Raw genomic sequence first — 23,978 nt, forward strand, 5'->3', positions numbered from 1 at the left:
ACAACGTCCCGGGCCCTCAGGTCCCCCAGCTCCAAACACACCTCCACTGTGCTCCACTTGGACGTGCCTCCGAGTCCCCACAAGGCTCACTCCCATCAAGTCCCTGCTTAGGTGTCACCTCAGGGGTCTCTGGTGGTCTATACCCTCCTGCTCATCACATGTCCTAGGATGTGGGCTTCAGTAGAGCAAGGCATATCCGCCACCAGCTCTGCGCACAACAGTGGCCTTTCCAGCGAATACACTGGGGACTGGAGCATAGAGGGTGGGCAAGCCTGGGGGCGGCAGAGTCCTGCCGATGGAGGAGGCTGCCTGAACGGCGTCACCCAGATGAGGAAGGGGGCGGCCTGCCGGGGATTCCCAGGGGAAAGCAAGCTGATGAAACCAGCAGCAGGAAGTCCAGCCAGCTGCTAGTCTCAGAGACTTCCTAGCCCAAAAAGCAGCACTCTTGGAGCAAATGAGGAAGTTTTACTCCTGCCCCAGAGGCCTCCCCAGTCCAGGAAGACAGCTTTAGAAAACGCAGCTTTTTGCAACCATGGAAAAGTGTAATTAAAGCTTAGAACCCTAAGTTCTCAGGTGAGAGCTGTGCATTGTAACCATCACCCAGGCCGGGTGCGGTGACTCACGCCTGTAATCCCAGCACTTTGAGAGGTCAAGGCAGGTAGATCACGAGGTCAGGAGATTGAGACCATCCTGGCTAACATGGTGAAACCCTGTCTCTACTAAATATACAAAAAAAAAAAAAAAAAAAAATTACCCGGGAGTGGTGGCGGACGCCTGTAGTCCCAGCTACTCGGGAGGTTGAGGCAGGAGAAATGGCGTGAACCGGGGAGGCGGAGCTTGCAGTGAGCTGAGATTGTGCCACTGCACTCCAGCCTAGGCGACAGAACGAGACTCCGCCTCAAAAAAAAAAAAAAAGAAAAAAACAAATAAAAACCCATCACCCAGTGGGGTGCGGTGGCTCATGCCTGTAATCCCAGCACTTTGCGAGGTTGAGGCAGGCAGATCGCTTGAGGTCAAGAGTTCGAGACTAGCCTGGCCAATATGGCAAAACAGCTGTCTCCACTAAAATACAATTATTAGCTGGGTGTGGTAGCAGGCTCCTGTAATTCCAGCTACTGGGGAGGCTGAGGTAGGAGAATCGCTTGAACCCAGGAGGTGGAGGTTGCAGTGAGCTGAGATCACACCACTGCACTCTGGCCTGAGACTCTGTCTCAAATAACAAAACAAAAACAAAAACAATCCATGACCTAACTCCTAAATCTTTTTTTTTTTTTGAGACAGAGTCTCACTCTGTCGCCCGGGCTGGAGTGCAGTGGCCGGATCTCAGCTCACTGCAAGCTCCGCCTCCCGGGTTTACGCCATTCTCCTGCCTCAGCCTCCCGAGTATCTGGGACTACAGGCGCCCTCCGCCATGCCCGGCTAGTTTTTTTTTTTTTTATTTTTTCAGTAGAGACGGGGTTTCACCATGTTAGCCAGGATGGTCTCGATCTCCTGACCTCATGATCCGCCCGTCTCAGCCTTCCAAAGTGCCGAGATTACAGGCTTGAGCCGCTGCGCCCGGCCTCCAACTCCTAAATCTAACAGCAACTGACAGTATAGCTGCCCTCCCCCCACAGTGACCTCCAGAGGTCACACTGAAATCCTGTTCTCTGGATCTAGCCAGTTTCTAACTTTGGGACTATAATTTGGAGAACTAACAGCACTGGGGACACCCCAAAGCTTATCTGAACCTCTCATTAATACCACTTGGGGTGGGGAAGCCTCCAGATGTCCCTCCAGCCACTGAGCAACAGCGCCACCTAGCAGCCCTCTCAGCAAAGCCACCTGACTCCTCCTAAGCCCACCCCAAAGAGAAGAGCGAGATCAGGTTCCAGGAGCAGCCCCTGCAAGACAAACTCTTGGTTAAAAAAAAAAAACACTCAAGGCCAAAGCAACATATAACCACGCCCAACTGGCTTGTTTTATTGGAGAAGGGGACGCGGAATAAACAACGTGAGACAGCTGGGACCTGAGGCTGGAAGAACCCCCTCCCCTCCCCATACATGCCCACTGCCCCAAATAAAAAATAACCAACTATGGGAGAGCAGCCGAGATAGCAACTGGGGGCAGGGGAAGGAGATACGGAACTCGAGGGCAGCGGTGGAGAGACCATGCGTGTGCTGGGAGGGCCCAGAGGCAGCGGTGGCACAAACAGCGCAGGTACGAGTCTCTGTGTCTTCCCCGGGGTTATGTATAAATATAGAGAGATGAGGCCTTCTCTCCCCTGCTCTCCCTTCTGCTCCGTGCTGCTCGCCGCGGTCCCAGCTCCTCTTTCCACATGAGGGCGAAGGGAAGGGGGATGAACAAGTCATCACCGAATTGCAATCAGACCCACATCCATCAGCTTCTGGATCTTCTGTGCTATTACAGGATTCTTTAAGTGTCTACAGAGGAAGAGGCAGTTATTTGAAATGAGACAACCTTTAAAATCTTACTTGCTCTCACAGCAAGCCCCAATTCAACCCCCTATACAGAAGGCCCCAGCAGGGAGGGGTCCTGGCGAGGCCTGGGGCGCAGAGCTGCAGAGGCCTGCTCCACTTTGCAGAACTTGCCAGTCCTACTCCGAGCCCACGACACAGCTTCCAGCCAAGACCTTTCTCCCAGCTAAATGGGCTTTTCCAAATGACTGCTTAAGCTATCATGACTAACAAACAAGGCCTTTCCAGCTCTCCACCCCCTGCCAATCTCCTCAAGTTTAGGAAGAATGACAGAATTCCTCTTCCTCCCAGACCGAGCACACCCCTCCCAGCTGCGTGCACTCATCTGCCTGCTTTTGTTCTCCATTTCCAGCAAGGCTGCCTCTTTGACTCTACATACTCGCTGAGTGCCTGGGGGTCCTTCTGCATCTGTTCCAGGATAAGGCGCATGGCTGGGTCACTCATGATCTGCTGCACCTCGGGGTCGGCCATGGCTCGTCGCTTCACATCTTCGGGGCTGTCGTGCCGGTTGTACTGTGCCATCATACAGCGTTGGTAGCCGTCTGCCGCTTCCTGCAATCCAGAAGAGACAAAGAGGAAGAGTGTTAGCACCACCCAGCTCACTACTTCAGCAGGTCCAAGATAACAGAGGCCACTGACAAGGGAAGACAGAGCAAGTAAGAGAGAAACAGGGAAATGGAGGTGACAGGGAAGAAATCAGGGACTGAACATGGAAAAGACCCAACACAGAAAAAGGCAGAGGGAGCCTTGGAGCCCCAGAAGCAGCCCCACCTTACAGCTGGAGTCCAGGTCTAGCGCCTTCTGGTACACATCCATGGCTTTGGTGTAGTCCTTCATCGCTTCCAGGGCAGCAGCTTTCCGTGTATAACCCTTGACTACAGACAGGAGAGGTGGTGCGTTATCCACACGCAGCGCCCAAGGCTGCTCCTTGCACCTCTTCACCTGCACATCAACACTGTTCACACCTGCTGATGCTGGATCCTAAATGCTACAGGTCCCAAGGACACACAGGTAGACAAAGGGCTTGCCCTTTCCTTCTCTAATCTTTTGGCTAGAGACAGGGACAGGCAGCAGAAAGGCACTTACTGAAGGTCGGCTCCAGCTGGATACATTCCTCACAGTCCTAGAATGAAGCAGCAGAAAGAAATTAGGCTCACTCCCTTGGACAAGCTCACTACAGGCAGCTCAAGCATGTGAACTTCCAACTAACACCTCATCCAGCACCACACAGAGGTGACGACACCAGAAAAGACAACTCCAGATGATGGATCATCCCACAAAAGACAAACTGCCTGGACTCTGCAAGAGGCTGATGCTATGAAAAACACATAGCGGGGGACAATTCCAGTTTGAGAAACTGAAGACTACATGACAGCTAGACCAAATGCATGGGCCTTGGTACTGAGAGCTCTGGAATCCAAAACCACTGCTGATTAAAAAACAAAACAACGCCGGGCGCGGTGGCTCATGCCTGTAATTCCAGCACTTTGGGAGGCTGAGGTGGGTGGATCACCTGAGGTCAGGAGTTTGAGACCAGCCTGGCCAACATGGTGAAAACTCCGTCTCTACTTAAAAAAAAAAGAAAAAAGGCCGGGCGCGGTGGCTCAAGCCTGTAATCCCAGCACTTTGGGAGGCCGAGACGGGCGGATCACGAGGTCAGGAGATCGAGACCATCCTGGCTAACACGGTGAAACCCTGTCTCTACTAAAAATACACACACACAAAAAAAACTAGCCGGGCGAGGTGGCAGGCGCCTGTAGTCCCAGCTACTCCGGAGGCTGAGGCAGGAGAACGGCGTGAACCCGGGAGGCGGAGCTTGCAGTGAGCTGAGATCCAGCCACCGCACTCCAGCCCGGGCGACAGAGCAAGACTCCGTCTCAAAAAAAAAAAAAAAAAGAAAAAAAAGAAAAAAAGAAGGCCAGGCGCGGTGGCTCACGCCTGTAATTCCAGCACTTTGGGAGGCCAAGGCGGGTGGATCACCTGAGGTCGGGAGTTCAAGACCAGCCTGACCGAGATGGAGAAACCCCTTCTCTACTAAAAATACAAAATTAGCTGGGCGTGGTGGCACATGCCTATAATCCCAGCTACTAGGGAGGCTGAGGCAGAAGAATTGCTTGAACCTGGGAGGCAGAGGCTGCGGTGAGCTGAGATCGTGCCATTGCACTCCAGCCTGGGCAACAAGAGTGAAACTCTGTCTCAAAAAAAAAAAAAAACAAACAAACAACAAAAAAAATTGCTGTGCTGGTGGCTGCACCTGTAATAATCCCAGCTACTTGGGAGGCTGAGGCAGGAGAATCGCTTGAATGTGGGAGGCGGAGGTTGCAGTCAGCCAAGATCACGCCATTGCACTCCAGCCTGGGCAACAAGAGTGAAACTCTGTCTCAAAATAAAATAAAATAAAAAACCCCGAGTTTTAAAACATATTTTTGGAGAAGTGGGCAAGTCTGAGTATGGATGGACAGATGGCAGATGGCATCAGGCCTTCGTCTGGTGAGGTTGCGTGTGCTGACAGTGCTGCACTGGACAGGGAGTCTTTTCAGGCAACGCGTGCACAAGACTTGGATGTCTCATTCTAAGTGCCAAATGAATACAATTTCCTTTCGCAAACAGTTCAGCAAAAAAGGTCAGTATTTAATTGTCAGATAAAAGTTGAAGATACACCAGATATTCACTATGTATTCTTCTCTTTGAAACATCTTCAAAGTAAGAAATCATGAGGAAGAGAATATTATGCAGTACACTGAGCTTACCTGGGCTTAATTCCAACCCTTCCACCAAGAAGCTGGACAGCAGCAGAAATCCCATTCATTCTTTCTCCACGCTCTCATGATTGGGAAAGCACTGCCCACCTTCGAGGTGACGGACAACCTGCTATTCTTTGCCTCACAAATCAATATGCTTTTGACATGACTCTTGTACAATCCTACTAGTAGAAATGATGTCTCTAAGCTGAGACACAGACCCAGAAGACAATGGCACAAAATATAAAAACCAACACAAACGCAGGTATGGCTGTTTCTAGACGGGTCACACTTTGTCACCTTCTCACAATATGGTCCAGGTTTGTCAGCTAGAGAACAGTCAAAAAAAACTGCTGAAAGAGGCAGGGAGCTGATATTCGAGAGAATGATGAGAACTCCATTCACTGTGTCAATCGTATTTGACCAAACTTGATATGACTGAGAACAGCAGACCTACCTAGCTGAGCAAAACAGAAAAGCAAGGAAGGATGGTACAGCTGCTGAAAAACATATGGTGGTTCCTCAAAAATTAAACATAGGCCGGGCGCAGTGGCTCATGCCTGTAATCCCAGCACTTTGGGAGTCCAAGGCAGGAGGATCGTTTGAGCCCAGGAGCTTAAGAGCAGCTTGGGAAAACATGGTGAAACACTGTCTCTATAAAAAAATAGAAAAATTGGCCGGGCACGGTGGCTCAAGCCTGTAATCCCAGCACTTTGGGAGGCCGAGGCGGGCGGATCACGAGGTCAGGAGATCGAGACCATCCTGGCTAACCTGGTGAAACTCCATCTCTACTAAAAAATAGTGAGCCAAGATCGCGCCACTGCACTCCAGCCTGGGTGACAGAGCGAGACTCCCTCTCAACAAAAAAAAAAAAAAAAAAAAAAAATTAGCAGGGTACAGTGGTGCACACCTGTAGTCCCAGCTACTCAGGAGGCTGAGGTGGGAGGATGGCTTGAACTGGGGAGGCAGAGGTTGCAGTGAGCTGACATCGTGCCACTGCACCCCAGCCAGACCTCGTCTTAAAAAAAAAACAGGCCGGGCGCGGTGGCTCAAGCCTATAATCCCAGCACTTTGGGAGGCCGAGGCGGGCGGATCACAAGGTCAGGAGATCGAGACCATCCTGGCTAACACGGTGAAACCCCGTCTCCACTAAAAAGTACAGGGCCGGGCGCGGTGGCTCAAGCCTGTAATCCCAGCACTTTGGGAGGCCGAGACGGGCGGATCACGAGGTCAGGAGATCGAGACCATCCTGGCTAACATGGTGAAACCCTGTCTCTACTAAAAATACAAAAAAAAACTAGCCGGGCGACGTGGCGGGCGCCTGTAGTCCCAGCTACTCGGGAGGCTGAGGCAGGAGAATGGCGTGAACCCGGGAGGCGGAGCTTGCAGTGAGCTGAGATCCGGCCACTGCACTCCAGCCTGGGTGACAGAGTGAAACTCCGTCTCAAAAAAATAAAAAAAATTAAAAAAAAAATAAAAAATAAAAAATAAAAAGTACAAAAAACTAGCCAGGCGAGGTGGCGGGTGCCTGTAGTCCCAGCTACTCGGGAGGCTGAGGCAGGAGAATGGCGTGAACCCGGGAGGCGGAGATTGCAGTGAGCTGAGATCCGGCCACTGCACTCCAGCTTGGGCGACAGAGCGAGACTCCGTCTCAAAAAAAAAAAAAAAAAAAACAAAAACAAAAACAAAAGGGGGCCAGGCGCAGTGGTTCACCCTTGTAATCAATCCTAGCACTTTGGAAGGCTGAGGCGGGTGGGTCATCTGAGGTCAGGAATTCAAGGCCAGCCTGGCCAACACAGTGAAACCCCGTCTCCACTAAAATACAAAAAATTAGCCGGGCATGATGGCGGGTGCCTGTAATCCCAGCTACTTGGGAGGATGAGATGGGAGAATTGCTTGAACTCGGGAGATGGTGGCAGCTAGCCGAGATTGTGCCACAGCACTCCAGCCTGGGCAGCTGAGCCAGACTCTGTCTCAAATAAACAAACAAAAAAAGTAAACACAGACACCACATGGCCCAGCAATTCCACTTCTTAAAAATGGTTAAAAAGGGCCGGGCGTGGTGGCTCAAGCCTGTAATCCCAGCATTTTGGGAGGCCGAGACGGGCAGATCACGAGGTCAGGAGTTCGAGACCATCCTGGCTAACACGGTGAAACCCCGTCTCTACTAAAAAGTACAAAAAAAATCTAGCCGGGCGAGGTGGTGGGCGCCTGCAGTCCCAGCTACTCGGGAGGCTGAGGCAGGAGAATGGCGTAAACCCGGGAGGCGGAGCTTGCAGTGAGCTGAGATCTGGCCACTGCACTCCAGCCCGGGCGACAGAGCGAGACTCCGTCTCAAAAAAAAAAAAAAAAAAAATGGTTAAAAAGGCAAAAACAAAGAAAAAAGAGGAAGGATACAGGGGTGAAAGGACCCACCTTCCAATGTACTGCCAACCAGTAGTAACTCCATGGGCCAGGACCAGCTGGATACACGTCCCATATTTTACACACACACACAACACTATAAACCTAGGCAACACAGCAAGACCCCAACTCTACAAACAAATTAAAAATGTAGCAGGATGTGGTGGTATGCGCCTGTGGTCCTAGCTCCTCAGGGGGCCGAGGCAGGACAAAGTGAGACACTGTCTCAAACATCATCATCAACCCAATGTTGACGAAAACACAGAGAGAAAACCCACTCCTCACGTGCAGGCTTACAGTAATGGCCGCCCCCACAGGTCTCCTCACCTTGAGTGCCAGCTGGAACTCCAGGAGTTTGGTATAGCAGGCAGCTCGATTGCTGTATAATTTGGCATCTTTCGGGTTCCTTTTGATGGCTTCTGTATAATGCTTCATAGCCTGGGGATAGTCCCCTGGGGAAGAAAAACAAAGTCTATCTTTTAAAAAGCAAAAAGCCCCCACATGTAGCCGGCCATATTACCCCACAGCCTGGCATGGGAGGCACACGCAGCACCGCTCCCCCTGATCCCCGAGCTGAAGGCAGCACCTTTCTGAAAACACTCGTTGCCTTTGTTCTTCTCCTCCAAAGCCAGGTCGGGGTTTATGTAGGCCAGCCGCTCTTGCTCCTTCAGGATTTTCTCTGCCTACAAAACATAATTCTTGGAATCGTAATTTAAACACTCATAATCATCTAAATATTAGGATGTTAATTTTCAGAGAATTGCTGACAAGCTTTTTTTTTTTTTGAGACGGAGTCTTGCTCTGTCACCCAGGCTGGAGTGCAGTGGTGGGATCTCAGCTCACTGCAAGCTCCGCCTCCCAGGTTCACGCCATTCTCCTTCCTCAGCCTCCTGAGTACCTAGGACTAGGGGTGCCTGCCACCATGCAAGGCTAATTTTTTGTATTTTTAGTAGAGATGGTGTTTCACCGCATTAGCCAGGATGATCTCGATCTCCTGACCTCATGATCCACCCGCCTAGGCCTCCCAAAGTGCTGGGATTGCCATAAGAGAGAATGAATGGCACTGACACAACACTTGGTACAAAAATAAACCCTGTATGAAAAGGATGCACACCTCACTAGCACAATTCATTTTGTCACCAATCCTTTTGTGAATATAAAGTCATGCCCTACATGATTTATGACAATTGGCCTGATTCATATCATTTTTGTTGTATAAAATAGTCAAAGTGTTATGTTACAAGAACTATTAACACTCTTAATGCACAGGCCCTCAATATTAACACATTTAGGGTTGAAATCTTGGCCAATACAAAAAACTGCAAAAAATAAAAGAAAACAAAACCAAAAACCAGATCACTTCTTAGATGCTGTCACTGTTAAATGACAGAAAAAGAATCATATAAGATGACCAAAGCCACTACCTAAAAAAAGGTCAGGTTCAGCCAGGCATAGTGGCTCACGCCTGTAATTCCAGCACTTTGGGGAGCTGAGGAGGGCGGATCACTAGAGTTCAGGAGTTCAAGACCAACCTGGGCAACACAGTGAGACCCCCTTCTCTACAAATAATTAAAAAATTACCTGGACGTGGCCAGGTGCAGTGGCCTGTAATCCCATACTTTGGAAGATTGAGGTGGATGGATCATGAGGTCAGGAATTTTGAGATCAGCCTGGTCAATATAGTGAAACTTCATCTCTATTAAAAATACAAAAATTAGCTGGACGTGGTGGTGCGCACCTGTAGTCTTAGCTACTCGGGAAGCTGAGGCAGAACTGCTTGAACCTGGGAGGCTGAGGTTGCAGTGAGCAGAGACCGTGCCACTGCACTCCAGGCTGGGTGACAGATCGAGACTCTGTTTCAAAAAATAAAAAAATAAAAAATTAGCTGGACGTAGTGGCACACGCTTGTAATCCTAGCTACTCAGGAGGCTGAGGTGGGAAGATCAATGAAGCCCAGGAGGTTGAGGGTGCAGTGAGCCATAACTGTGCCTAGGCGAAAGAGTGAGACCTTATCTCAAAAAAAAAAAAAAAAAAAGTCAAGTTCGTTATTAAATAAAACAGTAAGAAACAATGGCTCAATTATTAGGAAAACAAGAAAATACCCCTATTCCTTTCCTACCCACCTGCTGACATTTCTTGAGCACATCTGGGGTTCGGTGCTCTGCTAGAGACTTGTTATAGAAATGGATGGCATCCTTGTACTTTTCTTCTTTGAAGTATGAGTTGCCAATTCGAGCATATGCTCTGAAAAAGAGAGAGAGACGAGAACTGCTTAGGACAAACAGATAAGGTCAGCTCCTGCAGAAAAACACACCTGCAACTGGAAAGATCCGCATCACTGCCTTCAACACCTTTTGTTTTGTCTGCGGTGACCTTCTTGCCAGCCCCCTTTTTTTTTTTGGAGACGGAGTCTCGCTCTGTCGCCCAGGCTGGAGTGCAGTGGCGCGATCTCAGCTCACTGCAAACTCTGCTTCCCAGGTTCACACCATTCTCCTGCCTCAGCCTCCTGAGTAGCTGGGACTACCGGCGCCTGCCACCGTGCCCAGCTAATTTTTTGTATTTTTAGTAGAGACGGGGTTTCACTGTGGTCTCCATCTCCTAACCTCATGATCCGCCCGCCTCGGCCTCCTAAAGTGCTGGAATTACAGGCATGAGTCACCGCACCCGGCCTGCCAGCCCTTTCTTAACACAGCAGATTCTATGGCCAGCGGCCCTCCTCCCCATGCAGAGAAACTTAAGTCTTGGACAGGAAACCCTCCACACTATCAAGGTATTCTGGAAGGTCGAACCTACTTGGCAATCTGTCGATAGTCTTCTCGGTTTTCTCTCCCCACGTCAATGGCCTTCTCACAAAGCTCCCGGCACTTATTGTAGTCACCCTTTTCGAAGTACACCGCTGCCAGGCAGGATGGTGAAGAAGGAATAGTCAGTCCTTGCTTCTTCCCTCAGATACCCAATAATTCCCTTGCCCCTTGTTTCTGGGCCTCACCTGCTTGATTGGTAATGTAAGTCATGTTGGTGGGGTCCAGCTCCTTGGCTTTGTCGTAATGCTTCAAGGCTGTGTCAAAGTCTTTCTTCTTGTAGGCATCATTCCCCAGCTCTTTTTCTTTCAGTGCCTAGATGAGGTTTAGAAGTGAGTGCTGAGCAAATCTAACTCAGGTGACAAAGACAGCAAGAATCTATGATCTGTCACAAGTTCTGAAATACAGCTAACATGTACAGAACTCTAGCAAGTTCTCCTGAAGGCCTCTTCATCAATCAGCTATAGACAATACAGTCAAGTACCAGCCATTAGAATGAAAACTAACTTCATCTTTGCTTGCTCTGAAACTCCCCCTTTTCCACCTACTCTCCTGGATCTTTGTCAGGAAGCAGAGCGCTTCTTTAGGGGAGAGGACATCCCTTCAACTTGAAGCAACCGTTGAGGACAGCAGAGTTTTGGACCAGGCTTTATTCTGAGAGGCTGCAGCAGATCTGGTGTCGGTCCTGTGGCTGCCTCAGGGTCTTAGTTGTCAGGGAACCATAGCAGAGGGCGTGGTGAGAGGATGAGAAGGGGCTGAATGGCACGAGTCTTCGGCAAAACTCGCTACCGCCCACAGTGGAGGGCCTTTTTCCAGCTGAGACACCCTAAACAACCAACGCTTACCCATTTCAAGGTGCTAAATTTGGCAACAATCTGTTGTTCCAGTTACAAGGAGGGAAATGAAATTGTTGAGGCGCATGCCTCCTGCTCCAAAAGAGTGCTGCTTAGCGGACGCTCCCAACTGCATACCATGTCCAGCCAGGAAGCAAAGGTCTAAGGATTGATGTGGACAACATTCTTCTGGATCATGACAAGGATGTGAATTACTCCCAACTTTCTGGTCTTGCTCTGACCAACATTCACACTGGCAGCAACGAAGCTACTGTTGCGACCATGAGAAGGGCAACTCCCGCTGCTCACTCTTGGCTACACATCACTCCTAGGAATTCTCTTGTGAAGCTCATCTTTTTTTTTTTTTTGAGATGGAGTCTCGCTCTGTCGCCCAGGCTGGAGTGCAGTGACGAGATCTTGGCTCACTGCAACCTCGGCCTCCCAAGTTCAAGTGATTCTTCTGCCCATCATGACACCTGGCTAATTTTTCTATTTTTAGTGGAGATGAGGTTTCACCATGTTGGCCAGGCTGATCTTGAACTCCTGACCTTAGGTTATCTACCCACCTTGGCCTCCAAAAGTGCTGAGATTACAGGCGTGAGCCACTGTGCCTGGCCTGAAGCTGATCTTTTAACATGCTGACCATTCTAATGAATAATAGTCATAAGATTAGCACATTTCAAAGCACTCAAAATAGTTACAGCTGGGCACAGTGGCTTGTGACTGTAATCCTAGCTGAAGCAGGAGCATCACTTGACGCCAGGAGTTCAAGACCAACCTGGGAAACACAGCGAGACTCCGTCTCTAAAAAAAACCATAATAATCATGGTCATTCAAGATCGACAGATGTTCCCATTCAACATCAAGATTTCTAGTTATCTATAAATGAGTGACAGTGAGGAGAAAAAACAAGACCTGCTTCTTATTCTCTGGAAGATCTTCTTCCATTGGCTCTGGCTTGGTCTCCTTTTTGGGAGGGGGTGGTGGTGGAGGTGTTGCAACCTCTTCCTCCTCATCCATACTGCCCAGATCGACCCCAAGGAGGACGCTGAGAGTGGTCATGATCCGGGGATCTTGTAGTTTCCTAGTATTGATTTGAAAAAAGAAAGAAAAATTGCAATTACTTCTCCCCACAATCAGTCTTTTAACTCCCACTATTAAAGTCAGATTCCTGTGTTTAGAAGCTCCTCACCCGTCAAAAGATGGCTAGATTTTGCATCACTCATGAGATACAATTGAGGAATGCTCAAACCATCAAAACACCATCTAAAATAGAGTCAACAAAAATAAATAAAATGAAGTCACAGATAGCCAGGCACGGTGGCTCACACCTGTAATCCCAGCACTTTGGGAGGCTGAGGCAGGCAGACCACTTGAGGTCAGGAGTTTGAGACCAGCCTGGCCAAGATGGTGAAACCTGTCGCTACTACTAAACATACAAAAATTAGCCAGGTGTGGTGGTGTACACCTGTAATCCCAGCTACTCAGAAGGCTGAGGCAGGAGAATCTCTTGAACCCAGGAGGTGGATGTTGCAGTGCACCGAAATTACACCACTGCACTCCAGCCTAGGTGACAGAGCGAGACTCCATCTCGAAAAAATAAAATAAATAAATAAATAAATAAATAAAAGTCACAGAGGTCAAGTTTATTCCTCAAGGTTGGCAGATACACAGAGGAATAAGTTGTTTTAGGTATACTTCCGTAGCTGATCTCAGGAGCCAGAGGATTGAGACAGAGATGGATACCAGTACAAGATTTAGACACATCTTTACACATAAACTTCAAGCCTGTTTCCACCCTGATATACCAACAGAGACAGTAGGGCCTAAGGAGATTGAAAGGATGGGGTTGACACTAGATTAGAGTTCTAGGATAGCAGGCAAGAGGCGTATATAGATGACAAGGAACGTTCTAGATTACTGTGATATATGCTCCCCTGACCCTTTCTATAATTACAAATAAACGACCACCTGCTACTGCTCTGCAGAGAATAAGCAAAGGCAGAAACTGCAGTTTAGGGCAGGGAACCCTCTGCTGTGAGGTTACGGGAAGAAAAAGCATAACATTCCTCCTGATTTCCAGAACCTCAATGAGCGGCGTCCACTTACGTGCCCAGGTCGGAAGGCTTGTTTCGCAGCTGCTCTATCAGCTCCCGGTAGGTAGGATCACTGAGTAGTGTCCTTGTCCTGGGATCACTCTCCAACTTCTGATACAGATTGGGCATGTTGAAAGGGTTCATGAATTTTCTCTCTGTCCGAGTAAAGGAAAGCACATCACTATGAAATGAGTTCACTAGAATTACTGTGTCCCATACCCTAACAGACTGACATTTCTCAGGGGGAAGACACAAAATTAATCCCATTAATAATAAGAAAGAAAACTGTGCGTGGTACCTACCTGCCAACCTGGCCTCCATATTCTGTAAACCTTCTTTCAGTTGAGGGTTATTTGCCTCGTGTTTTAAGCCCTCCTCATAGGTTCGCTTAGCTTCTTCAAATCGGTTTAAGAACTCTAGAGCTGCTGCCTTTCGTGAATAGCCCTTAAACCACCAAAGAAAGACACAAAATAAAGAACACCCAGAGATAAATGCAGAAGATAAACTCAAAAAAGAACAATTCTACTTTTTTTTATTTTATTTTTTTTGAGACGGAGTCTCGCTCTGTCCCCCAGGCTGGGTGCAGTGGCGCGATCTCGGCTCACTGCAAGCTCCGCCTCCCGGGTTCACGCCATTCTCCTGCCTCAGCCTCCTGAGTAGCTGGGACTACAGGCGCCCGCCATCGTGCCCGGCTATTTTTTGTATTTTTAGTGGAGACGGGGTTTCACCATCTTGATCTCCTGACCTTGTGATCCGCCTGCCTTGGCTTCCCAAAGTGCTGGGATTACAGGCCTGAGCCACCACGCCCGGCCAATTCTACTTTTAATGGGGGAAAAAAATGAGTATTCACACGAAGGCCAAAGAGAAAAAAGGAGAGGACTAGGCTACAAAGCCAAGGCTTTTACTTTAAGGATCCATCCAAATAGCAGAGGCACATCCGCCCCACCCCATTCACCTCTCATCAACTGTGGTCAGTATCTTTAGCAGCATTTTTTTTCCTTATTTATTTTCTTGGTAAAGACAGGGACTCCTTATGTTGCCCAGGCTGGTCTCAAACCCTTGGGCTCCAGTAATCCTCATGCCTCAACCTCCCAAAGTGCTGGGATTACAGGTGTGAGCTACTGCACCTGGCCTCTTCCTCCTCCTTTTTTTTTTTTAGACAGGGTCTTGCTTTGTCACCTGGGCTGGAGTGCAGTGGCACGATCTCAGCTCACTGCAACCACTGCCTGCCAGGCTCAGGTGCTCCTCCTGCCTTAGCCTTCTGAGTAGATGGGACTACAAGCACATGCCACTATGCCTGGCTAATTTTTTTTGCATTTTTAGTACAGACAGGGTTTCACCATGTTGGCCAGGCTGGTCTTGAACTCCTGACCTCAAGTGATCTGCCCACCTCAGCCTCCCAGAGTGTTGGGATTACAGGCATGTGCCACCGCGCCCAGCCCCAGCCTCTTCCTTCTTAGTACCAAAAATAAAGGCTGTATTACAACTAATAGCTATCTTAGATTTGATAAAAAATGCTGTTTCTGAGGAGGATACTCAAACAGGGAGGTGAGTAGGTAATTATCAGTCTATCAGGACAGGTGAGCCTCAGGCCACCAAAAGGCATTTCTGGAAAGGTCTGAAGGGCCTCTCTCCCTCCGCTGCCCACAGCTGACCTTGCCCCAGTCAGGCTTTAGGTCGACCGTTTTGCAGCCATCCTCGTAAGCCTTCTGGTAGTCTCCTTTCTTGGCATAGGCAGCAGAACGGTTGCTGTACAGCACGTGGTTGTGGGGATCCAGCTTAATGGCTTCAGAGTAGCACTGTAAGGCATCGTCGATGTTGCCCGCGCTCAGGGCCTTGTTGCCTTTCTCTTTCAGCTCATTGACCTGAGGGGAAAGGAGCACACAGCTTTTCTGTGATGAGTCCATTTAATCACAAGCTTTTAAGATAAAACTCATTCTTTTACAGAGTTACCAACAAATAAATAGGTGACTTTACAGATCAGAAAAGAGAAAAGTAGTTCATTTATTTAATTTCCCACACCTTCCCTAGGGAGCCAGCAAAGAAAAAACAAGCAGGGGCAAAGAGCCCAGGCTGCACTCCACGCCAGCCCTCATGTGACGAACGAGGGCTCTGCCACTCTTCCAGTCTCTACATGGAGCTCATGAAGCCACTCCAGGACGTATCACATGCTTTCGTGGAAAAGTCAATTCATTTGTCACAGATTTCCAAAGCATCCAAATGATAAATGGAGCACAGGCCTAGTCACCCCTCACAGGAAGAAGGTGGGCGGAGTGGCACTGATACATGCTCCAGTGACCCGAAGGCTGTGGGATGGCAGCGGAGGCTTCTCTTTCTTGGGAGCAGCAAGATGCCTGCCTATGGCATGGTTGCCATCTCCTCCCATCACAGAAGAACTGGTCTCCATTTCCTGGTGTGGCAACATGTCGCCACATGACAGATAAATGTTCACTAATGGGTAACAGTCAAGCTAGCCCCCCAAATTGATTCCTGCCATTCTTAAATATTACTACATTACAAAGGGGATGGAGAATAAAGAAATGCTACTGTGGTTTAAACCTCTCCATTCTCAAACATTTAGAGTGCAAAAAGTAGGGATACAGCAGGGTTTTGTTTTGTTTTTCGAGACGGGGTCTCCCCTCTGTCGCCCAGGCTGGAGTACGGTGGTGCCATCTTAGCTCACTGCAACCTCTGCCTCCCAGGTTTAAGTGATTCTCCTGTCTCAGCCTCCCAAGTAGCTGGGACTACAGGTGCCCGCCCCGACGCCTGGCTGATTTTTGTAATTTTAGTAGAGACGGGGTTTCACCATATTGGTCAGGCTGTTTGTCTTAAACTCCTGACCTCAGGTGATCCATCCACCTCAGCCTACCAAAGTGCTGGGATTACAGGCATGAGCCACTGCGCCTGGTGGGATACAGCAGTTTGAAAAAGTCAAGCAACTCTGCCTGGCCGCCCCACCGTCTGTGAAGTAAGAAGCCCCTCTGCCCGGCTGCCTGACTGGGAAGAGAGGAGCACCTCTGCCCGCCCGCCTCTGCCTGGCCGCTGCACTGTCTGGAAAGTGAGGAGTTCCTCGGCCCAGCCCCTGCATGGTCTGGGAAGTGAGGAGCGTCTCTGCCCGCCCACCCCACTGTCTGAGAAGTGAAGAGTGCCTCTGCTGGGCTGCTGTGCAACCCTCCAAGTGTGAAGTGACAGCCCTGTGTGTGATCTTTCTGCCCTTCCCAAGTTTGCATTTTCGACATTAAAGTTTACTTTTTAATTAAAAAAAAAAAGAAAAAAGTGAAGCAGGCCTTGGCCCTGTCATAACAGGGTCCTCACTAAAGGGTTTCTCCTCACTGACCTGCCCCACAAAAGGCCAGGCGCCCCACAGCAGCCTACCTGAGGGCAGGCAGCCCCTCGAGAAGCTCCTTCATTTATTCATTTTATTATTATTATTTTTTGAGACAGAGTCTTGCTCTGTCCCCAGACTGGAGTGCAGTGGCACGATCTCAGCTTACTGCAACCTCTGCCTCCTGGGTTCAAGCGATTCTCCTGCCTCAGCCTCCTGAGTAGCTGGGATTACAGGCTTCTGCCACCACGCCTGGCTAATTTTTGTATTTTCAGTAGAGATGTGGCTTCACCATGTAGGCCAGGCTGATCTCAAACTCCTGACCTCATAATCCGCCCATCTCAGCCTCCCAAAGTACTGGGATTACAGGCGTGAGCCACCGCATCCGGCCATATATATACATATATATATATATATTTTAAAGACAGTATCTCACTTTGTTACCCAGCCTGGAGTGCAGTGGCATGATCACAGCTGGCTGTAACCTTCAACTCCTGGGCTCAAGCAATCCTCCTGACTCAGCCTTTTTTCTTTCTTTCGTTTTTTTTTTTTTTTTGAGATGGAGTTTCACTCTGGTTGCCCAGGCTGGAGTGCAATAGTGCGATCTCACCTCACCATAACCTCTGCCTCCCAGGTTCAAGCAATTCTCCTGCCTCAGCCTCCTGAGTAGCTGGGATTACAGGCATGCACCACCACCACATCCATCTAATTTTGTATTTTTAGTAGAGATGGGGTTTCTCCATGTTGGTCAGGCTGGTCTTGAACTCCTGGCCTCAGGTGATCCACCCACCTTGGCCTCCCAAAGTGCTGGGATTACACGTGTGAGCCACTGCGCCCGACCAACTCAGCCTTTTAAGTAGCTGGGACTACAGGTGTATGTCACCACGCCTGACTAAATGTTTTTCTCTTTTTTTTTTTTTTTTTTTTTTTTGAGACGGAGTCTCGCTCTGTCACCGGGGCTGGAGTGCAGTAGCCGGATCTCAGCTCACTGCAAGCTCCGCCTCCTGGGTTTACGCCATTCTCCTGCCTCAGCCTCCCGAGTAGCTGGGACTACAGGCGCCCGCCACCTCGCCTGGCTAGTTTTTTTTTTTTTTGTATTTTTTTTAGTAGAGACGGGGTTTCATCATGTTAGCCAGGATGGTCTCGATCTCCTGACCTCGTGATCCGCCCGTCTCGGCCTCCCAAAGTGCTGGGATTACAGGCTTGAGCCACCGCGCCCGGCCATGTTTTTCTCTTTCTGTGGTAGAGATGGTGTCTCGCTATATTGCCCAGGCTTGTCTCAAACTCTTGGCCTAAAGCAACCCTCCTGCCTCAGTCTTCCAAAGGTGAGCCACCACACCAGACCAAAATATACCTTTAAGAGGTAAACGTTCTTTGAGACAGTTATGTCACCCAAGTTACTAACTCATTCTATGTATTATCCACTCATAACCCAGTAAATTGATGCAAGAAATAATTTTGTTAAGAGAAATGAATTTAGGCTGTAATCTCAGCACATTGAGAAGCCAAGGCGGGTGGATCACCTGAGGTCAGGAGTTCAAGACCAGCCTGGCCAACATGGTGAAACCCCGTCTCTACTAAAAATACAAAAATTAGCCCGATGTGGTGGTGCATGCCTGCAGTCCCAGCTACCCAGCAGTCTGAGGCAGGAGAATCACTTGAACCTGGGAGCCGGAGGTTGCAGTGACCTGAGATCATGCCACTGCATTCTCACCTGGGGGACAGAGTGAGACTCTATCTGGACAAAAAAAAAAAAAGAGAAATGATTTTGGAATCCTAAATAGAGAGATCAGGAACTTCCATCAATCAGAGACCTTACAGAGGCACAGGCAGAAGGAACCTCCCAAATTAAGCAAGCAAGGGATAAAAAATCCTAGAGCCCAAGTCGGAGGCCAGAACACAAAGGGTTAACAAAACTCAAGTGGGATCAAGAGGCAGCTGGTGAAGTTCCTGCCTATGCTTTAAAAAAGCATTTTTCAAACACAGTACTGATCAGCAGTGGGTCAGGAAATCAATTTTGTAGGTCATGACCAGCATTATAAGAGACCAAGTGGGACAAAAAATACCAGCACACAGGGCACATAACTGTAAATACTGTTTTGCTGAATGTGTTACAAGGCTGTATGCCTGTGTTGGGTTAAATGTAAGAAGTGTATCATTGTGGGATTTATTTGAAAGGCCCCTATTGAAAAAAAAAGACAAGCTTGAACATTCGAAATCTGTCCAACTTGTTTTTTTTTTTGGAGACAGAGTCTCGCTGTCATCCAGGCTGGAGGGCAGTGGAGCAATGTCCGCTCGCTGCAACCTCCACCAGCTGGCTTCAAGCAACTGTCCTGCCTCAGCCTCCCACATAGCTGGGACCACAGGTGCGCGCCACGATGCCCACCAAATTTTTTTTTTTGAGAGAGAGTCGGCCGGGCGCAGTGGCTCAAGCCTGTAATCCCAGCACTTTGGGAGGCCGAGACGGGCGGATCACAAGGTCAGGAGATCGAGACCATCCTGGCTAATACGGTGAAACCCCATCTCTACTAAAGAATACAAAAAACTAGCCGGGTGACGAGGCGGGCGCCTGTAGTCCCAGCTACTTGGGAGGCGGAGGCAGGAGAATGGCGTGAACCTGGGAGGCGGAGCTTGCAGTGAGCTGAGATCTGGCCACTGCACTCCAGTCCGGGCGACAGAGTGAGACTCCGTCTCAAAAAAAAAAAAAAAAAAAGAGAGTGAGTCTCGCTGTCACCCAGGCTGGAGTGCAGTGGTGCAATCTCGGCTCACTGCAAGGTCCGCCTCCTGGGTTCAAGCGATTCTCCTGCCTCAGCCCCCCAAATAGCTGGGACTACAGGAGTATGCCACCACGCCCAGCTAATTTTTATATTTTAAAAAAATAGAGACAAGGTTTCACCATATTGGCCAGGCTGGTTTCGAACTCCTGACCTCATGATCCACCCGCCTTGGCCTCCCAAGGTGCTGGGATTACAGGTGTGAGCCACCGCCCCTGGGGCGATTTTTAAAATTTTTTTTTTATTTTTACTACAGATGGGGTTTCACAATGCTGGACAGGTTGGTCTCAACCTGACCTCATGATCCACCCACCTCCGCCTCCCAAAGTGCTGGGATTACAAGTGTGAGCCACCGCACCCAGACCAACTTGAGTATTTTCTAAACTGAAATACAAACTTCACAGTTGAAAATGAAAACAAAATCTTGTTTATTTTCAGGAATGGCTTCCAGATGGTGGGCTCAAACACACCTGGGGTTAAATGCCACGTCATCTGTACAGTTGCCATGTCAGTTTGCTGTCCTAAGTCAAATATTCATTCACCATCTATCTACCTGCACATACACTTCTATCATGGGTGGTGGTGATTTAAAAACAAACATTTTAAAACCAGGCAAAGTGACTCACGCTTGTAATTCTAGTGCTAATGCAGTGGGAGGCCAAGGCTGAAGGATAGCTTGAGCCCAGAAATTCGAGACCAGCCTGGGAAACATAGCAAAACCCCTGTCTCTACAAAAAAATTTAAAATTAGCCAGTTGTGGGCCGGGCACGGTGGCTCAAGCCTGTAATCCCAGCACTTTGGGAGGCCGAGACGGGCGGATCACGAGGTCAGGAGATCGAGACCATCCTGGCTAACATGGTGAAACCCCGTCTCTACTTAAAAAGTACAAAAAACTAGCTGGGTGAGGTGGTGGGCGCCTGTAGTCCCAGCTACTCCGGAGGCTGAGGCAGGAGAATGGCGTAAACCCGGGAGGCGGAGCTTGCAGTGAGCTGAGATCCGGCCACTGTACTCCAGCCTGGGCCACAGAGCGAGACTCAGTCTCAAAAAAAAAAAAAAAAAATTAGCCAGTTGTGGTGGCGTGTGGTTAGCTACTCAGGAGGCTGAGGCAGGAGGATCGCGTGAGGCCAGGAATTTGATGCTGCAGTGAACTATGATCCCACCAGTGCACTTCAGCCTGGGCCACAGAACCAGACCCTGTCTCTAAAAAATAAAAAATAAATTTGTTACAGCAAAAAGAGGTCCTTTCTCTTTTTTTCTTTTTTTTTTTTTTTTGAGGCGGAGTCTCGCTCTGTCGCCCGGACTGGAGTGCAGTAGCCAGATCTTAGCTCACTGCAAGCTCCGCCTCCCGGGTTTACACCATTCTCCTGCCTCAGCCTCCCAAGTAGCTGGGACTACAGGCGCCCGTCACCTCGCCCGGCTAGTTTTTATATTTTTAGTAGAGACGGGGTTTCACTGTGTTAGCCAGGATGGCCTCGATCTCCTGACCTCGTGATCCGCCCGTCTCGGCCTCCCAAAGTGCTGGGATTACAGGCTTGAGCCACCGCGCCCGGCCCTTTCTCTTTTTTTCAAGACGGAGTCTCACTCTGTCGCCCAGACTAGAGTGTGGTGGCACAATCACAGCTCACTGCAACCTACGCCTCCCGGAGTGAAGCGATTCCCCTGCCTCAGCCTCCCCAGTAGCTGGGATTACTGGCGTGCACCACCATGCCCCACTAATTTTTGTACTTTTAGTACAGAGGGGGTTTCACCACGTTGTCCAGGCTGGTCTCGAACTCCTGACCTATGGTGATTTGCCTGCTTTGGCTTCCCAAAGTGCTGGGGATTATACGTGTGAGCCACTGCACCCAGCTGAGATCCTTTCTTAAAAGTAAAAGAGCAATGTCTTATTCCAGAAATTTTTTCCTCACCTATACTACAGCCCATTTAATCCTACATACAACTGAAGTATTACATGGGCACAAAAAGTTTATTAACTTCATTTCCACTCTTTTTAATACAGCAAGGAAGCTCGAGCTTTGCCTAAAGCAGCAACTGCTACAAGAGACCAAAGGCTCAGCTCTGTAACTCACACCAAAAAAAGGGTGGTAGTCACTAGTCCATCGAGATGTCTTATTTAAGGGGAGTGTGTGGGCGATCTTAGTTTTATGGACCTGAAGTAAGAACCAAATACCAGGTATAGTTTCAGAATTGTCACCCCCAAGTGTTATGGGACCGGAGCGACGAGGGTAGTACTCTCGAGCGGATGATTTCTCAGATGTTGGTAGAGGTTTCTCGGAGGTTGTTTTGTCCTTTTTCTTCCGATGAATCATTACAGCTCAATGACAGCTTCCAATGGAACAAAATCTCTAGGCCTTTCACAATCACAAGCTACTAAGGACATAACCAAGTCACTGAAAGGAAGCAGCAGCCGCTTCAAACTCTGCCCCCCAAATGCTCAAGAGAGGCCCATAACTTCTAGCGGTTAATCTCTGCAAATTGTCTACAACCGTCCCAGTGGAGCCAGAAATCCACCTTTCAGACCCACCTTTCGGAAGTGTCGCTCCTTGGTCACTCGACAATCACACACACGCATACAAAAAGAGGAGGAGGGGCCGCAATACATTTGTAAACCACTGTCAGAGATGGAATTCGTTCCAAGGACTTTTGCGGAACCCTTCCCTTTACTGCATCAGCTACACTCGGTCTGCCGCTCCTCAAATCCCCGCTCAACGCTCTCCCACCCTCACATTCTCAGATGCAGAAGAGTAAGATTTGCCCCAACTGGATCCCAAGCTGCTAAGACCCTGGGTTACTGCCAGTGTATTCCCGTCCCCGCTCCCTGGATCCGTCCAAGTTCCTCGTGGCTAAGTCCCGAGCGGTTTCTCCGTCGGCTGTCTCAGATCTCCCGGAGCGCTACCTCGCGGGTGCCGACCCCGGCCCCTGGCCCAACTCCACCCCGCCCTCTGCGGCCCGCACCCTCCCCAGAATAGCCTACAGCAGCCCCTTTGGGACGCCTTCAGGACCCGGTCGCGGCCCCTCTTCCCGCCGCCGGCCGGACTCACCCAAGCTGTGGCCTCCTCCCGGCCCTCCTCGCCCAACCAAGGGGCGATGGGCGCTACCCGCGGCCGGCCTCGCTACAGATCCCGCTCCCGCCCGCCGTCCGCGGCCCTCGCCTCCCCGCCGCCGCCCCGTCCTGCCCCAGCACCCAGCTCCGGTCGCCTAAATCCGGCACCCGCCCCGCCCCCTACCGTGGCCGGGCCGCCGCCGGTCCCCGAGCGGTCTCGGGGCCTCAGCCCGCCCCTCCCCCTTCACCTGCTCCATAGCGCAGCGCGGCCCGGAACCCCGTTGAATCGAATCCGTCCGCTCCGCGATCCCAACCGCACGCGCCGCCTTCTGGAACCTACTAGAAGCTGCCGGGACCCCCGGCTCCCGCCCCTTCCTCTCCTGCTAACTGGTCGAGTACTTCTAGGGGGCTCTCTGTGCTGCTCTACTACTGGTTTGAGGTCCAGCCCATCATCTCCACTTCCCTCTCATTGGACACCGGGGAGTGATTCCCTCAACCCTGCCTCCCCCGCACCTCAGGATTGGACGCCCCTCTATAAACCCACCCATCTCAGGCTGCACGACCGGAGGGAGGAGCGGACTTCTGCGACACAGATTGGTCTTTTGCTCTGCCAATCATAGCCGCGCTGACCGCGCCCATTGGTTCCGTTCGTTCTGGAAATTTCCACCTCTCCCATTGGGCGGCCGGACTCCATATCGGAACCGCCTTCAGAATGAGAGCGATTCCAATTGGGCGGAGGGTTGCCAACCCTTTGCGCTGATTGGTTTAAATCGCTGCCTTTCAAAAGGCCGGTTTTCGCCCCGCCCGTGGCGTATGGCGGTCCTGGCCGTAGTCAGGTACTGTAGCTGTGTCTCCGGCGGCTGCAGTGCCTCTGGGTTACTTTCCATCTGGATCCCTAGTGCCGCGAGTTCCAGGCGGTCCCCGGGATCGCCAGCGGCACAGGGCCCCAGCCCTTCGCCCGCTCACCGAGATGGAGGTCCTAGCCGGTGGGCGCTGCCTGGTCCTCGACCGCCAGTTGCGCGCGTTGTTTAGCGCTGCGGCCTCGGCCTGGCCCTCCTGCATTCTGGCTGTTAGGTTCTGAATGTTCCAGAAATGCCACGTGACCGCGAGGGCGCTTGGGCTTGGGCTGGACAGGCAGGGGATCTCATCGCGGCGGGCGCGGCTGTTCCGCTGGGCGTCCTCAGTGGAACCGCACACCCTCTCTGAGTCGTTTGGTCCTGTAGGGCCGAGGGGAATTCGTGCGGTGTTCAGCACGCGGGAAGCACTTAGCGAAAGGGAGCTGTCCCCCAGCCCTCGTGAGTCCGATGTAAAGGAGTGAAAGAGACGAAGAGCTGAATCAGGTAGTTAACCGCCTATGAGCTGGCGAGCTGTGGCCTGGTAGAACCTCAAATCCCAGCCCCAGAAGTCATAGGCAGGGCAGGCACCCCAAAGCGTGGAAGAGATGCACCTGCGGAGTGAAAATGCTGCTATTGCTTCTAGAGTCAG

The 23,978-nt window shown here is 50.3% G+C and overlaps 1 protein-coding gene across 3 annotated transcripts; it reads right to left on the reverse strand.

Annotated features, from left to right (window-relative positions):
* Nucleotides 1–1,931: 1,931 nt before the first annotated feature.
* On the reverse strand, nucleotides 1,932–23,731 carry STIP1 (stress induced phosphoprotein 1). 3 transcript variants are annotated; one of them, XM_033205798.1, is made up of 14 exons: nucleotides 23,038–23,731; nucleotides 15,007–15,216; nucleotides 13,654–13,795; nucleotides 13,365–13,506; nucleotides 12,171–12,339; nucleotides 10,611–10,737; nucleotides 10,415–10,517; nucleotides 9,745–9,865; nucleotides 8,208–8,304; nucleotides 7,949–8,073; nucleotides 3,564–3,600; nucleotides 3,249–3,352; nucleotides 2,857–3,029; nucleotides 1,932–2,423 (listed from the first exon to the last, which is right to left on the reverse strand). In XM_033205798.1, exons 1-14 carry the CDS (start codon nucleotides 23,185–23,187, stop codon nucleotides 2,351–2,353), a joined length of 1,773 nt encoding a protein of 590 aa, XP_033061689.1. In that variant the 5' UTR covers nucleotides 23,188–23,731; the 3' UTR covers nucleotides 1,932–2,350. The 3 variants fall into 3 exon arrangements, with proteins under 3 accessions (XP_033061689.1, XP_033061690.1, XP_033061691.1); XM_033205799.1 differs by having other exon boundaries at nucleotides 1,933–2,423; nucleotides 23,460–23,570; XM_033205800.1 differs by lacking the exon at nucleotides 23,038–23,731 and adding an exon at nucleotides 22,742–22,910 and having other exon boundaries at nucleotides 1,933–2,423.
* Nucleotides 23,732–23,978: the final 247 nt, after the last annotated feature.

Source organism: Trachypithecus francoisi, unplaced genomic scaffold (assembly GCF_009764315.1).
Source record: "Trachypithecus francoisi isolate TF-2019V2 unplaced genomic scaffold, Tfra_2.0 Lachesis_group8, whole genome shotgun sequence".
NCBI classification, from domain to species: Eukaryota; Metazoa; Chordata; class Mammalia; order Primates; family Cercopithecidae; genus Trachypithecus; species Trachypithecus francoisi.

Excerpts from the sequence above, each read along its gene's own strand:
- STIP1 (XM_033205798.1), bottom strand. The coding sequence starts at position 23,187 with ATGGAGTCCGGCCGCCCAATGGGAGAGGTGGAAATTTCCAGAACGAAC. Across the intron at positions 13,796-15,006 it reads TAAAGCCTGACTGGGGCAAG|GGCTATTCACGAAAGGCAGC; the intron begins GTCAGCTGTGGG and ends TGGTGGTTTAAG. Across the intron at positions 3,030-3,248 it reads ACCTGGACTCCAGCTGTAAG|GAAGCGGCAGACGGCTACCA; the intron begins GTGGGGCTGCTT and ends TCTGGATTGCAG.